We start from the raw sequence: 15,521 nt of genomic DNA on the forward strand, positions 1-15,521 counted from the left end.
TTGAGCGTCCGTGTGTGCAGGCTGCTTCCCGCTGCAGGCAGGTCCCACAGGCTCCCTTCCATGCGGCAGGGCCTGGCAGGACATTAGTCCGCCCTTCGTGGCTCTTCTGTGTGTTGAGGACCATTGCTCCTTTATGATCTCTCATGCAGAGCTCCCGTGCGCACAGTGCTCCTTTCTCAAATGGAAGAATACTCCTGTGCTAAAAACGATGTCGGTCCGCGCTATCTTATCTCGTCTATCAGTGTGTCACCCCTGTGGCCTCAGTCCACTGGGAGGGGGAAGGGGGCGTTCAGATCCACCTGAGAGCTCACAGGTGCCGCCAGCAGCTCCCAAAGGGGTCCTTCAAACCTGTGGAAGAAGAAGGTGTTGGGCAGAAGCCTCATCTGCCCCCCAGGCACCGCCACCCACACTGCCCTCCCAAGGTGCAGGGGTGTGAGGGTGCGGACTGTCCCCCGATCGGGCAGCCGGCTCTCCGTGGTGTGAGAGGAGGAGGAGGACAGGACTGGCCGGACCCCAGCACTCTCCCCTGTGCTCTCTTGCCTCTGCCTGCAGAGGCCCCCGGGCCAGGCACTGGTCTCCTCGGTCAGGCCAGGCGCGATGACCACAGCCAGGCCTTTCCTGAGGACTCACTGTGTGGGGGACACAGAGCCCACAGCAGGGGGACAGTAGGGACCCAGAAACAGACCCAGGGGGACCTGGTTTGTCAGCAGAGCTGGCCCCAGGCTGAGGGCCGGGAGGGGGTGGTAGCAGGCAGGGCCCAGCCACTCCAGACACCTATACAGCCCCTCCCCCAAAATGTTGGCTGCATAGCACAGAGACCAAAATGGAGGTCAAGTATTCGGAGAATCCAACATTCTTGTTTTTAAAGATTCATTCATTTTTTAAATGTTTTATTGTTTATGCTATAACAGTTGTCCTATTTTCCCCCTTTGCCCCCCTCCACCCAGCCCACCCCTCACTTCTGAAGTCATTCCCCACACGGTTGTCCATGTCCACGGGTCCTTCATGGATGTTCTTTGACTAATCCCTTCCCCTTCTGTCCACTATTTCCTAACCCACCCCTCCCCTCTGGCCACTGTCAGTCTATCCCATGATTTCATGCCTCTGGCTCTATTTTGCTCATTAGTTTTTTTATTCTTTAGATTCCTCTTATAGGTGAGATCATATGGTATTTGTCTTTCACTGCCTGGCTTGTTTCCCTTAGCACAACACTCTCCAGTTCCGAACATCCATGTTGTCGCGAAGGGTAGGAGTTCATTCTTTCTTTCTGCTGCATAGTATTCCACGGTGTAAATGTACCACTGTTTTTTTTTTTTTTTTAATCTGCTCATCTACTGATTGGCATGTAGGCTATTTCCAAATCTTGGCTATTATAAATAGTGCTTCTATGAATATAAGACGCATAAATTCTTTTGAATTGGCGTTTCAGGACTCCTAGGGTATACCCATTGTATGCTCATGCCCCCTTTCTCAAATATTACTTGACCATAAAGACATGGGTTTATTTCTGGGCTCTTATGTCATTTATTAAAAATAAATATAGAGAGAGGTGAAGGGAGGGAGAAAGGAAGAGAAACATCGATCAGTTACCTCTCACGTACATCAACCGGGCACCAGCACTGCAAACCAGGCACGCATGTGCCCTGACCCAGAATCGAACCAGCTTCATAGGATGATGCCCAACCAACTGAGCCAGGCCGGTCAGGGCAGAATCTGACATTCTTGACCTCTGACCTTCCTAAACACAGCGTGGTTCTTAGGATCTTAGTTTCAGCAATGTTTGTCGGCTTTTTATGCTCCGGGGATATACTATTCCCGGCAATGAACAACGTATGTATTTACCTAATAATTCAGTGTCTGACTGATATATGCATTCAATATGATATTTCTCAAGATGAGCTTTCGCTACTTAAACAAACACTTACTGGCGACCTGCCAGGCATTGTGCCAGGTGGGGGTGATTCAGAGAGGAGTGAGGTGTGACTGTCACCTCCCCTCCAATCCAGCCACAGGGACAGGGGAATAACCCAGGACAAACAAATGACCCACCTCAGTGACTGGGTTGGGAGAGGCCAGGGGGTGTCGGAATTCAAACAAAGACCTGAGAAGTTTCACAGGCAGGTCATGCTTGAGCTGACTTTTTTTTCCTTAGGTTACTTTTTTAGTAGGTAGTATCTGCAGCAGCTTTCTTTTTGGAAAGAGCTGCGGTGAGATATAATCCATATGCCATATAATTGGCTGATGAAACTGTGCCATTCACGGGATATTTTGCCAGTCTGCAAAGGGAAATTTTCCTCTAGGGGGGTAATTTTATATAATTTCAAAAAAAACTTACAAGCATTTCCACAGATACAGATGCATAAATAGACACCAACATTATATATTTACAGAGAGACACATTACTGTTTAGCTCGAGAGTATGTTGACGACACTACGCCCCTTTATCACCCCCTATTTCGGCCTGGGAGCCAGCCAGCTCCCCAAGGACTCCCAGCTCCCTTCAGCGGACTATGCCCCTGGGTGTGGACTGTTGATGTTCAGTGCCACTGGTAAGTCACTGCTTCCAGGCACTGTCAATGAACAGAGCTAGGAAATGGTCTCTCTGTCTGTCTGTCCGTCTGTCCATCCATCCATGCACCCGTCCCTCCACCCGTCCATCCATCTTTCCACCCACCTGGAAATCCAGGAGTTCGTCACTCACACCTCTAGTTCCAATGCAGCGACACAGGGCTGATTCTGATTTCTCTCTTTCTCTGTGTCTGTAACGTCCTCCCTCACATGGGAGTTCTGGCTTCTGTCATGCATTTGCTCAGCCGAGGGGACACTGGGACTGTCACTCATACTCTTCTGAGGAGTGGACTGCTAACTAGTGTTCAGCAATAACCTCTTTTAACATCTTGATATAATTCTCTTAAGATTTGCATTATGTATTATATTTATATACTTTTTTTTACAAGATTAGAATATTAATTTTGGATTTCCACTTAAAATTTTATGCTCATTTCTTATGTCATTTACTAGTCCTCTAAAACATTTGTTTAATGGCAGCATGATATACATTATTAACTTGCCCAGTCCCTTTTTGCTGAGTGTATATGTTGTCTCCAACTTTTAACCTTACAAACATAAATGAATGATTATGGATATCACTCACATTTCACATGCATACCAATACTTATGCACACAGTGTTATGAACTTTCAACTTTCAGTGGTATGATCTTTGTGAACTTTCAAATCATTAAAAAATTCTGAAACAGCCCTGGCTGCTGTGGCTCAGTGGATTGAGCACCAGCCTATGAACTGAAAGGTCACAGGTTCAATTCCTGCTCAGGGCACATGCCTGGGTTGCAGGCCCAGCCTCCAGCCGGGGGGTGCACAAGAGGCAACCACACATTCATGTTTCTCTCCCTCTCTTTCTCCTCTCCTTCCCCTCTCTAAAAATAAATAAATGAAATCTTAACAACAATGTTATTTAATAAAATCCTTCTAAAACAGAATAAAGAAGAGGACATCATTCTCACTCAGCTTCTCCTGGTTCTCTGGGCAACTCCAGCACTTGAGCTCCTGGCTGTGGGTGACCCAAAAGTACTCATTGAGCAGAATCTACACAGTGCTAAGAACTTGACCATGAATGAAGCAGATATAACCCCTGCCTTCCTGAAGCCAGCGAGCCAGCGTTAAAGGACCAGCACACCAGGATCAGGCCTGTTTGGGCGTTCTACATTTCTATCGGAACTCTACTAATTAGACTTTGACACCCCCATGTTATAGGTGACGAAATGGGAGAGCAGGGAGGTTGGATGCAGCTCATAAATGACAAAAATGGGACTTGAGGTCCAATCCTCTCAGCTCCAAAGCCAGAACTCAAGACCCCTGGGAGGGCTCTTTGCTGAACCTCAAAGACTCTTCCCAGAAGCCCTTGCTCTACTCTGCTTCCTACCAGGTCAGTGATATCAAGGATATGCTGGAAGTCACTGAACGCACAAGTGACAAATGGACCACAGGTGTGCCACAAGGCAGAATCAGCATCTTCCAAAAGAGCTTTGTCAGGGAGAAACGAGAAACAAAGGGAGGGAAAGAAGCAGAGAGAAGTGGGGCTTTTACGGCAGCCAATCCTCATAGAGCATCTTGACTAGTACTTGATACGGCCTGGCTGCTGCGCCCTGTCACCTAGTCCCCAGAAAAACCTTGCAGGACACGTCCTATTATTCTCCCCAGTTCATAGCCCATGGAAGTCAGGGACCAGGTGTAAGTTCCCTCGGCTGCTGAGCGGAAGAGCCAGGACTTTCAAGCCCACAGAGTCCAGTTCTTTGGAGAGGGCAGCAGAAGAGTCGTTGAGATTTCATTGTGCAACATGCAGACGTAGAAGAATGAAGTTTAGGTCCCAGAGCTACCAGGAACTGCACCCTTGATCTGATCGGTTGATCTTCTCAGGCCTGTTTTCTCACCTGTGGAATGAGGATCACAGGATTTCTTGGATGTTTTTACCTCTGTGTGAGCCTGCATGACACCCTGGTAGTCACACCTTAGTGAGTTGGGGCTGCTCAAATTTCTGTTTCTTGTACTTGCTCTGCTTTACCACAAGTCTGAAAACTCTCATTTATTTTTACCGACCTCTCAGTACCTTGCAGATACTGAAAAAAACAAACAAAAATTCCTGCAACTCATTAAATGAGGAAACGATCAGAGGACCCTTCTCCTTAACTATGTCCATTTCAGCAAATAAATCATGAAAATTCCCCGGCCTTACTTTCTCCGACGAAAAAGCTGAAAACCCTCATGGTGTCTGGATGTTGGCTGAATGAGGAAATGTAGACCAAAGTGCCCCCTCGAGGAAAGACGCTGTTGCTATTGCCGCGTTGCTGAGTGAACCCCGAAAGACCATCTGAGCAAGCACAGGCTGTGAGAAGTGGGGGGCACCTTCACTGAGCACAGCGGGCTCTCAGGCTGTGTGCTAGGTGTCCCTGCCATCCTACTCTCTATCATCAGGGCTATTCTGCACCATCCTCAGAACAAGCTGGGAGGTGGGCTCTCCTAGGGGGGATGGGCATTTACACTCCTCAAGGTTCAGCAGATTCCAAAGCCTAGTCTGTTTCTACAACACCATCTGGACTCACAAGGGACAATTCTGCTCACGTTTTCCTCCTCTAGAGACCTGTCCCTCTGGGCTCTTCTCAGCAAAGTCTAGGAGAGTTCGACCAAAGTTCACACTTGCAGGGGGACTTATGTGCCTGTGCTAATTTGGACAGAGCATCCTCTGAGGGCTGTTCCCACAAAGTCATAGTTAAAGAAGACCAGAAGGGTGCCTTCTGGGAGGGGCGGTGGAAAAACAGAGCAACTAGGCCAGCCTTGTTCTTCTGGTTCCCAAACTTGACAGGACTGTCAGATCTTGCACAGACGTCAGCGGGCTCCATGCGTGACCACTGCCAACTGCAGAGACATTGCAGGCCTATCTGGCCAAAGCCAGATTCATAATAAGCTAGAGATGATTCAAGGCGGATGGCATTTCCTGCTCAGCCTTTATTTATTTGTAGAAGAGATAGCATTCTTTATGACCTGGGTCCTCTCGGGCTGTGTGTATGAAGCACTCTCCATGACCCGGGGGGAATTTGAAAAGCAGTGCTCATTCACTGCAGGTGTTAAGAGACTTTGGAAGGGTGGGGTGGGGGGCGGAAGATGGGTTGTTGAATGCTGCGTCAGGCTGACTCAGAAGGGAACGGCTTTCCTTTGAAAGTGGGAATGATGGTTGATCTTCTAATACACCAAGGGACTGGGCTGAACAACTTGTGGCTGATTCCTCCCTGTGTCTGTGTTAAAGACTCATCTCATTCAATAGGGAGACGTGAGGGATTAACACATGTCGCCTGAAAGCCGATCGATGTCCACGTGGTGGCCTCTGAAAATTTCACATCAAAAAACCCTTGGGCAAGTTAGTGTGGTTTTCAACTCTCCCCCTCCCCCCTCCTTGCTCTCTTTTTTTTTTCAAGATGTAAGTTGTCTAACAAGATCTCTTTATTTGCCTTTGAAATGCAATGTCTCTGACTCAGTCTGAGCGTGACAAACTGCTAATGACACCGGGTCAAACTGCACTGATAAGACACATTTGATACATTTTGTGATCTTAAAAAAGCAATCACCAGGAGGATGCCAAACTTTATGTATCCGTAATCTTATCCGTGCCAAAAGGTTATATGAATATATGAATATGCATTAAAAAGGAACAAAGAGACTTTGAATGTTAACAGTGGTTATTGTCACGCAAACACAGGTGATATTTTTACATTCTTCTCTATACTTTTTTGTGTTTCCCAAAAATCTCTATACGAAGCATAAAATTACCTTTATAAGCAGAAAAAAAAAAGCTATTTGAGAAAAGTCAAGCTACCAGTAAATCAGTAGTCACTATTACAAACTCCAATATCTAAAGATTTTATTTATTCATTTCCCAAGGGCAGGAGAAAGAGGGAGAGAAACACCAATGTGTGGCTGCCCCTTGAGAGCCCCCTACTGGGGACGTGGCCCACAACCCAGGCATGTGTCCTGACTGGGAATCCAAGGGGCAGCCTTTCAGTTCACAGGCTGGCACTCACTCCACTGAGCCACACCAGCCAGGGCTACAAATCCCGATATTTAACAAGAAGCTGACGATGTGAAAGACCACAGAGACCGACCTTGAACAGAGAAACTGTCAGCAAAACAAGGAACACTGTAGATCGTCATGTTTTTCTGAATCAGACGTCCAGCCATTATTTGGTGCCTGACTCTTCTTTCATGTCACGGAACAATCTACTTAGAGGAAACCCTGTGAATAGGAAGAGTGGTGCCACAGGCAGAGCCGGGGACCTCTCCAGGTGTTGCCCGGTCTCTGAGAAGCTGAGTCAGAGGTCCTGAAGGTCAAGGCCAGAAAAATGTTGGTGGGAATGGAAGCCACGGGTCCTCTTTCCGAGTCTGCCTGGGCCTGGCAGGCTTGCTGGGAGCAGCTGGACAGACACCAGCTGTGGGCCAGAGGCCCGAGTTCCACTTGCAGCTGGGTGGCTAACCAGCAGTGCGGCCCCTGGAAGCACACAGTCTCTGTGCGTGTATGTCCCTGCACGTGTTTGTCCCCGTGAGGTCTGCTCCAGCTCCAGAGTTCTGGCTGGGAAGGAGGGCATTCCTGGGTAAAGTCCAAAATTGGAGCTCCATTGCCAATATCCAACCAGGGCACTCCTTCCCTGGAATTGCCACCTAATCTCCCTGCACAAACCAGGTTTCCTCATCCCTGGGTTTCAGGTGTCCTCCTCCCTCAGGAAGATGTTGCAAGGACTGACTAATGCACAATGGGGATGAGGCAGAGCCAGGTCCTGGGAGTTCCAGGCTGCCGACTCCAAATCTGCAACAGGATTGCGGCAAGCTCAGCTCACTCTGTGACCTTAAAAGCCACATTCCCATCCCAGCCTGTGGGGTGACACCTGGCTTTCCTTCCAAAGATCTGATGACATTCACAATAAGTCGACAGTCTTCATATATAAAGGGAGAGCCCATTCCAAAGGCAGCAGCCACACCTTCTTCAACATCCCCCACTCCACCCCAAACATTAATCCTGAGATTATTTTTACCCCAGAAGGTACTGAAAACATTGTCCACAGAGAAGAGGTACTAAGGTTTCCTCCTTTACTCCAGGGAAAATGAATTGTCAGAGTTTTTGTTTTGCTTTTTACCAGTCGCAGGTTAAGAGTGTCTGGGGTTTGTTTCAAGCAGCCCGGATCACGAGCTCCCATCGCGGTCCCGCACAGGGCAGTCGGAAGCCGGGGAAGGCGAGGTGGGCGCCTCGGGCAGTGGGGAGTTTCCTGGCAACAAGGCCGAGCTCTCGCCCACGTCGACGGGAAGATCCACCGCTCGGCCCAGGTGTGCTCCCAAACCTGTGAGGCCCTGGAGGCGCTTTCCACAGGTCAGTCCTGTCTCTTGGTGATTTCCCCTGAGACCCGTGTGCCCTGTCTCTGGGCCAGGGGTGGCGGGGCTGGGGGTGGGTGGGCTGCCAGGAGAGGATGTGCGCAGTCCCGAGAACTTCGCCTCTCTCGCTGCTGGGTCGTCTTCTTGTCCCGTCGACTCTGCGATGTCACGGGGCTGACGACCCCTTCCGATCTCCCAGCACCCCTCCAGGTCTCGGCCCCCGCAGGGAGGGTCTCGCGGATATTTTCCGAGACCAGAGACCCGAGACCCGAGACCCGAAGGACAGCATCCCCTTTCCGCAGCCTTGGGGAAGGCTCCTGGCCCCGGGTCAGGCGCCAGCGGGAGGCGGGGCGGCCCGATATGCAAATACCCCGCAGGTGGGCGGGGCGGCCGGCCGCGGGATAAAAGCTCGGGGCGGGGCGCCTCGCTGAAGCCGCTGCTTCCCGGGAGCCGGCTGTGCGCTCCTGTCCCGCGCCCGCCCGCAGCCCGCCCGCGCGGCTCGCCGGCTCCGGGTAAGGACGCGCCAGATCCGGCACCCGAGGCGGCGGGGGGAGACGCGCGCACGCAGCGACCAGACGGGGGCCGCGCGAGCCGCCTGCGTCCCTTCAGCCCCCACGGGCGCCGTCCTGGTCCGCCCTTTCTCCGCGGGAACCAGGGAACCGGTGCCACCGCTGCACCCTCCCTGTGGCCTGGCAGGTGGCATCTCCCCAGGTTGTGCTCAGGCCAGTTTGTCCCCAGGTAACAGGACAGGGAGGAACTGCTATCGGTGTGCGGGGCGCGGGTTGGGAGGCACTAAGCTGATCTTGGAGTAGAGAGAGATGAGGGTTGAGACGGAAAGCTTGATGGGTCTCTGGTTATATCCCGTTTCCCCCCTAGCGGTCCGGAGACTCTCTGGGGTTGGCCACGGGCGGGGAGGGACAGAACGAGGGGAGAAAGGGGTTACATGTCCGAGTGAGCAGAGCTAGTGGACTTGAAAGGCCACAGACGCTGGACAGAAACTACTTGCCGGCCCAGCAAGCTACCCGTTCGGCAGAGTGGACACCCACTCTCGCGACTTTAGTAGTCCTTGTCCCGCACTTTTTTTTTTTTAATTCTTTGAAAAAATGAGATCTTCTGAAGTCTATTTTAAAGCTAGCGTCCCTCTCAAGGTTGGGGGTTTGCCCAGGTGGCCTATCGTGAAAACTCCTCATCCCATTTCTGCTTCCATCGCATCCTGCATCCCAGAAGATGCAACGTGGAAGGGAGAAAATACCACTGCAGAGGGTCCCCCAGCCCAGCGTCCTGTGACCCTGTTTTTGATGTCAGGTTTTCACTGCACTGGGGAGAGAGGAAGGAAAGAAGCTCCCCTCCCTCCTCTCTGCTCGGGAAAACCTGTCAGAACCCCCTAGAGAAGGAGGACCTTTGGGAATCTCTGTGAAGACCTGAGGGCTTTTCAGGTGGAGGTAAGAACAGGGCAGCAGGAAAAGCCACAGATCCCAGAGAAGGCAGTGGCAAAGAAGTAGAGATATTTGACACTTCTCTCCTCCTGTTTCTTTTTCTTTTTTCAACACATTTGATTATGCTATTACAGTTGTCCCAATTTTCCCCCTACACCCAGTACCCCCATTCCCTCCCACAATCCCCCCACCCCCTTAGTTCATGTCCATGGGGCATTCATAAATTCTCCTCCTTCTCTCTGTATGTGTGCCTGCCATTCTGGTCAGTAACTGGATAAAAGGAGACTGGAAGCATGTCGGAGTTTTGGTTAATTTCTGCCCCTGGCGATAATGAAAATTTACGAGCACTGGAGAAGATGAACATGGTAACCTCCAAGTCCAACCTGTCTCAAAACACCAAGTTCACCATTCCTGACTTCAAGGTAAAGGTCCTGGGGAGGAGGACGGAGGTGATGGGTTTGGGTGGAGGTGGTGTCTTCTGGAAGCCAAGGAGACAATAAGGGCAGCAAAGGGAGCAGAACTGAGAATCAGCCTGGGGCTGAGGATGGTCAGGGCGGAGTCAATGGTCCGGAGGGGACTTCACGCCACAGCCCAAATGTAGTCATGGAAACTATGGACTTAGAGCCATGGGACAGACTGAACCAGAAGAGAGTATGAGGAGCGGTGTCTTCAAAGAGTGGGAAGAGCATCCTACACTCGGCTTATGAGTTACTCTCAGATTCTTCCTGCTTCGTCTTCCACATCCACGGAGACCAATAACTCAGCTTAAAGCTGCAGGCATGAAGAGTGTCAAGCTGTGACTGTGCTCTGGAACCAGGAACAGGACAGGAAATCCAGGACCTTTCTGGTTCTGTTGGAGAGGCAGGAAGGGGATTTAGCGATACCTGGGGAGATGGCAGAAAGAGATTTGACTGTGCATGAGTATCTCAGAACCAAGTCAGATTGAAACGAACAAGTCAGGGGAGAAAGATAGGCACAGTCCTCTCACTTCGGAGAGAGTGGACTTTTTGCGATGCTTCCTAAGAGAATAGGTTTCCAAGGAGAAGCAGTGTTGTGACCGCCAGAGGGATGGCGCTACCTGCACAGAGGTGGCTCTCCTAGCACACCATCATACACGCCTCTTTCGAACCTCACCTTGTCCCTGGACAAAAGAGCTGCACCGCCAGCTGCCACAGCTGTTGGTGATGCCCCTACTTTTGCTAGTGTTTATCAGACAGTACGCTGGGGGCCAGGCACTTTCAACAGATCACCTCAAATCTTTGCAAGACCCACGGCCTAGATCAGTACGGCCTGAGAGTGGGCACCAGGGCTCTAGCAGAGCTGGTAAGTGGCAGCTCTGGGTTCCAAACCCTGTTCTTGCTGAGTTTCAAACCTGCCACTGTTTGTCCAAAGACAGATGCCGTGACAGGGAGTGAATTCAGCACCCACTCATCATCTACCCTGTGTGAGGCAACGCACCAGCCTCAAGGGAACAAGGAGAAAAAAGACAGGAGTCCTGCCCAAAGCTGCTGACAATGAAATTTATTGAAAAGAAGCAACTTATTAGAGATATCTAGGCTTGCCCTAAGTTGGTTGGAGCATTGTCCCGAAGCCAGAGAGCCGTGGGCTCGATTCTTGCTTAGGACACAGACCTAGGTTGCATGTCTGACCCCTGGCCTGGGTGCAGGTGTATGCAGGCCCCTGGTCCAGGTGCTGGTCCCCATTCCAGTGCTCATAAGGGATGCTTCTCTCTCACATCCATGTTTCTCTCTCTCCCTTTCTCCCTTCCTCTTTCTAAAAGCAATGAGAAAAAATGTCCTCAGGTGAGGATTTAAGAAAGGGAGAGAGAGAAATCCAAGCTTCATAATTTCCTAGTTACTTTTTAGGGCCTGAATTGGTGGTTGGTAAGATAACAAAGTTTTTCCTTTTTTTAAAATTAATTTTTAATTTTTTATTGCTTTCTCCCCATCACCATTTATCCCCTTTTACTCCTCCCCCCACACAATCACCATGCTGTTGTCTGGGTCCCTGAGTCCTTTCTCCTCGATCCCTCCATCCCCTGACCCCCCCCCCCCCCCCGCCACGGCCCCAAAGTTTTTTCTTCTGATTCTGTGAATAGACCTTTAAACACAATTTTGGACTCTAATGATTTCCCCACTGAGAAGCAGACTCTTGTAAGTAATCAGAAAAGAAAAGGACTTCGACAAATGATGAAGTGGGAAAAAGCTGTCCTGTGCCCCAACGCGGTCATTGTTAATAACCTCAGAAAAGGACAGGGAAAGGGACTTGGTTGGACACTCGGAGAAGAAGGATTTTAGAAATGATCATTTCTTTGACTTGCTCTCTGGTGATCCTCTTCTCAGCTGTGGGGATCAATCTGTGAGCAGAAGACCATTGGTATAACATGAAAACAAGCTGAGGGCCGGCCATGACCTTGTGGTCACTGTTTCCCATGGTGGAAACATGACAATTTATCCTATTGGGGGGGAAAAAAAAAGAAGTTTTTAATTCCCAGATTCACTGATTTCCTTTAAGAGCTCTCCCCAGTTTCCAGTTTGGCTATTGACCAAGACAACTCCCTGAAGGTGGAAGTTACGAACCCCCTGCGCCGTGCAGAAAGGCACCCTTGCTTCTCTGCCACAACACCCAGTCTCTCCTTTCTTCGTGATCTTTCTAGGTGGGGACCTTGGACTCCCTTGTTGGCCTCTCCGATGAGTTGGGGAAACTCGATAGCTTTGCTGAAAGGTAAACTGTTGCTTATTTACTACACACAAGCGAGAGCTGGACCTTGTTTCCAGAGGACACAGAACTCTGGCTTTGGCTGAGTCCATACTCGCCAAGACCCGGTCCTAGAAGTCACGAGGGAGGAGCCGGGGTGGGTCTGGTGAGGGTGCAGGGTCAACAGTGGCACGCGGGGCCCACCACAGGGTTTTGTTGGCGTGGGTTTGCTTCAGCATTTTTTAAGGGGGCTGCCTTCAAAATGAAGAGGGCGGTGGGTGGGGTAAGGTGTGGAAACACCCAGAGAACTGGAGCCGTTTGCCCCCCAAGGTTTTTTAAGTTTTGTGTTTGTGTTTGAAGTAACATATGCCTGTAGTTAAAAAAAAAATTCAACAGCACGAAAGGAAAGCTCTCCAGTGAAAATTGTTTTCCTCCGACCTGTTCCCCTCTTTCCTTTCCTCTTATTTCTCCCCCTTTGAGGCGATGTTGTTCATGTTTTCTGGGAGAGCCTTCCAGAGACAGCCGGCACGTGTCCAAGTTAATGCAAATGCACTGTTCAAAGTAGTTTCATGCAGTTGACAGCACATATTCTGCACTTCGCTTTTTTTCACTTAAAATCACATAGGTAGAGACAAGTCAGTCCATAACGCACATTCTTTTCATTGGCTGCATGACCTCGAATAGCTGCTGCCTCCATTTATTTGAATTTCCCCGTCGATGGCCATTTACACTTTGTAGTTTTTGCTTTCCGAACAATCTGTAACGACTGCTCTTTTCCCTGCTTCTTTGTGCACGTGCGGAAGTGAGATCATTGTGAAATGCTGCTCAGGGTTTGCATGTGAAATGTTACAGGTGGGCCCCTCGCACCCTCCGAGAAGCTGTGGCCATTCATTCTGGTCACCCCCCCCCCCAAATGCAGGAGGACGTTTTAGAGTCTGACAGTCATTTGTTGTCTGGAAAGAACTTATACAAATAGGGAACAAAATCGTTGGAAGTATTTATAGATCAGAGAAAAGCACGAAAAAGGAGTTAGTTACAAGTCACCCATAATTGCGCCATCCGGAGATCACCAGAGCCGTGCTTGCAGTGTGTACATCCACACTTTTGTACACATAAATATTATTCCTGCACACACAGAGTAATCCATGCACTGCTATAAATAAAGGTGACACCAGGTGACACATGTTTTGTAACTTTTCATATCTTGTTCTTTCGATCTCGCCTTACCTGTTCCTGCGAGAACACTGTGGTGCTCTGTCAAATGGGCCTGCCATCGATTATTGGGTGGTTTTTAAATAGTAATTCCTTGTTTTGGTGAAATGAAATTCTGTTGTTTATCTGGCGACTTTTTATTTTTTTGCTTCATTTTGTACACTTTGTTTTTTTAAAAAATTTAAAAATTATATTTATTTTTATTTACTTTTAGAGAGAGGGGAAGGGAAGGAAAGAGAGAGGGAGAGAAACATTGATCTCTCACTTCTTCCACACTCCCTGCCCAGGGACTGAACCTGCAACCCAGGCATGTGCCCTGACTGGGAATTGAACTGGCGGCCTTGCGCTTTGCAGGATGACACCCAACCACTTGAGCCACACTGGGCAGGGCAGTAACGGATTTTCTAACAATGCAGGTGGGATGGATGGGGAAAGGGTCATCAAGCGCCAGGCCCCACGCCTCCTGAAATGACCCCGGCTCGACTGTTAGATCTTGCCGCCCCTACGGAGGGTTTTAGGATTTTGGGGCCTGTGGACATCACTACCTTTTCTTGCCAGTTCAATGGCGATAAGGCTGCTGCTGCCTTTTCTAATGTACTTTAATGGAAGAAGTCTAGGCTCCTTTGAGGATTTCTGACCTTCAGAATCGGAGCCACGGGCCAGGAATTGGGTTTCCTGTGTGCAGTTGTTGCTCAGGTACCCATTACCTAAGACTACAAAGAATCTGTGTTGCTAACGTTTTGTTCTACGTGGATGTTGGGCTGACCACAAAAAGGCAGTCCGCATCTCCGAGAGGTTTGCAGCTCTTTGTCTTCGAGAAAGAAGACTAACCTTTGGCTTTCTTGTTTGTACAGTGGGATAATTGTGGCCACAACCACACTTTCAGGGGAGAATGAAGGGAGTAAAACCAGGTTAGATCAAGTATCATCAAATCCCAGGATACGCTCTGTGACAACATAACATCCAAGAAAAAACAGCTGGATCCCTAAATATCAGCTCCTTTTCTAAGTGGTGCTGCACAGGGGTCGGGGGTCTGACAGAGGTCAGGGGGAGTCAGCCCCCTGCCCTGGGCTGGCGGTTACCTGCCTTTTTCTTACCCCGACGAACCACGGTGTTGGCTGAACTGAGCTGTTCCCAGGCTGCTGCAGAAATGACCCCTACTCAGCAGCTTATCTCTCTAGACCTTTCTAGGTCTTTCTTGGCTACCAGTTTTCTTCTCGAGGGCAAGTCCTTTAACCTCTTCTTCACCAGAGGGCTTTGGAGCTCTAACATTCTGTGATCCTGACTCACCACTGCGTCCACTTTCATTTTTTGTTGTCATTTTCAGTAACTGTCAGTGGTTTGTTCTGTATCTATTTGTTGTACAAGTTGCTTGTGATGGGAGTAGGTAGGTAACAGTTGTTTCAGAATCAGTAGGAATGAACATGTGTGAACTAGCAAAGTCGAGGCCATCGCTGTGAACAGAGAGGACCCACGTGAATTAAAGTGGTTCTTTTTTTTTTAAAGGCTGAGTGTGGTAAAAACGAAGACCACTGTGTAGTGTTTCCCTTGTAAGTATATATTCTCAAGAGCCTTCCTACTGGGAGAAAGAAAGACGGCGTGCTCTGAGACTCCCACGGTTCTTATTTCCAGCATTTATCTAGACCGGAGAGCAGGGCTCTTCATCTTAGAGTTGATACCAGAGCTTGGGGTAGAATCGTGGGGTGTCCAGAGACTGGCCTCAGGCCTCAGGTCTTTCAAATGCCCTACCCCGTTCTCTGAAAGGCACTCAGTTGTTATTAGATAAATAAATGCTCGCTGGCCGTGTAACCGGGGCAGCCTGAACCCGTCAGCTCTGCTTCTGGCCAGGAGCGCAGAGAAGGGACATGAGTTTTCAGGGTGTATTGTTTCCATATCCTTTTATTATTTATTTACTCGGGGCAAGGCAGTGTTTTTCCATGTAGCTGGAAGGCAGGGTTTGCTTACTGGAGCCTCACATTTATTTTTGATTTATTCCCCCACACTGCCTTTGTTAATTTACTCCGTATTTACACTGTAATTCACGAACATTTGAAAAACCAAACCATTTTATCCTTTAAATGCTCTGCAGCCCCATCCCCACCCCCACCCCACTGGGTGTTTTTTTTTTTTTCAGCATCTGAGCCCCACACAGTATCTTAGCCTGTTTCACTGAGCTGGTTGCAGTAATCCATTTCCCAGGAGCTGGGTGGCTCAGACACATACCTCATGCGCTTCTGTGGGAAACT

General features: G+C 49.4%; 1 protein-coding gene across 3 annotated transcripts in view; it reads left to right on the top strand.

Annotated features, from left to right (window-relative positions):
* The first annotated feature begins 8,365 nt into the window (after positions 1–8,365).
* ATP6V1C2 (ATPase H+ transporting V1 subunit C2) overlaps positions 8,366–15,521 on the top strand; it is a 38,828-nt gene continuing 31,672 nt past the window's right edge. For 2 of the 3 annotated variants that reach the window (XM_037151737.2, XM_037151739.2), the window contains exons 1-3: positions 8,374–8,668; positions 9,634–9,788; positions 12,023–12,090. In XM_037151737.2, coding sequence (XP_037007632.2) covers positions 9,660–9,788; positions 12,023–12,090 — 197 coding nt within the window. In that variant the 5' untranslated portion in view covers positions 8,374–8,668; positions 9,634–9,659. Of the gene's footprint in view, positions 8,669–9,633; positions 9,789–12,022; positions 12,091–15,521 lie in introns of all 3 variants that reach the window. The other variant, XM_037151738.2, reaches the window with a different exon arrangement.

The sequence above is a fragment of the Artibeus jamaicensis genome, unplaced genomic scaffold (genome assembly GCF_021234435.1).
Source record: "Artibeus jamaicensis isolate MK-2021 breed Jamaican fruit bat unplaced genomic scaffold, CSHL_Jam_final contig_465, whole genome shotgun sequence".
Taxonomy (NCBI): Eukaryota; Metazoa; Chordata; class Mammalia; order Chiroptera; family Phyllostomidae; genus Artibeus; species Artibeus jamaicensis.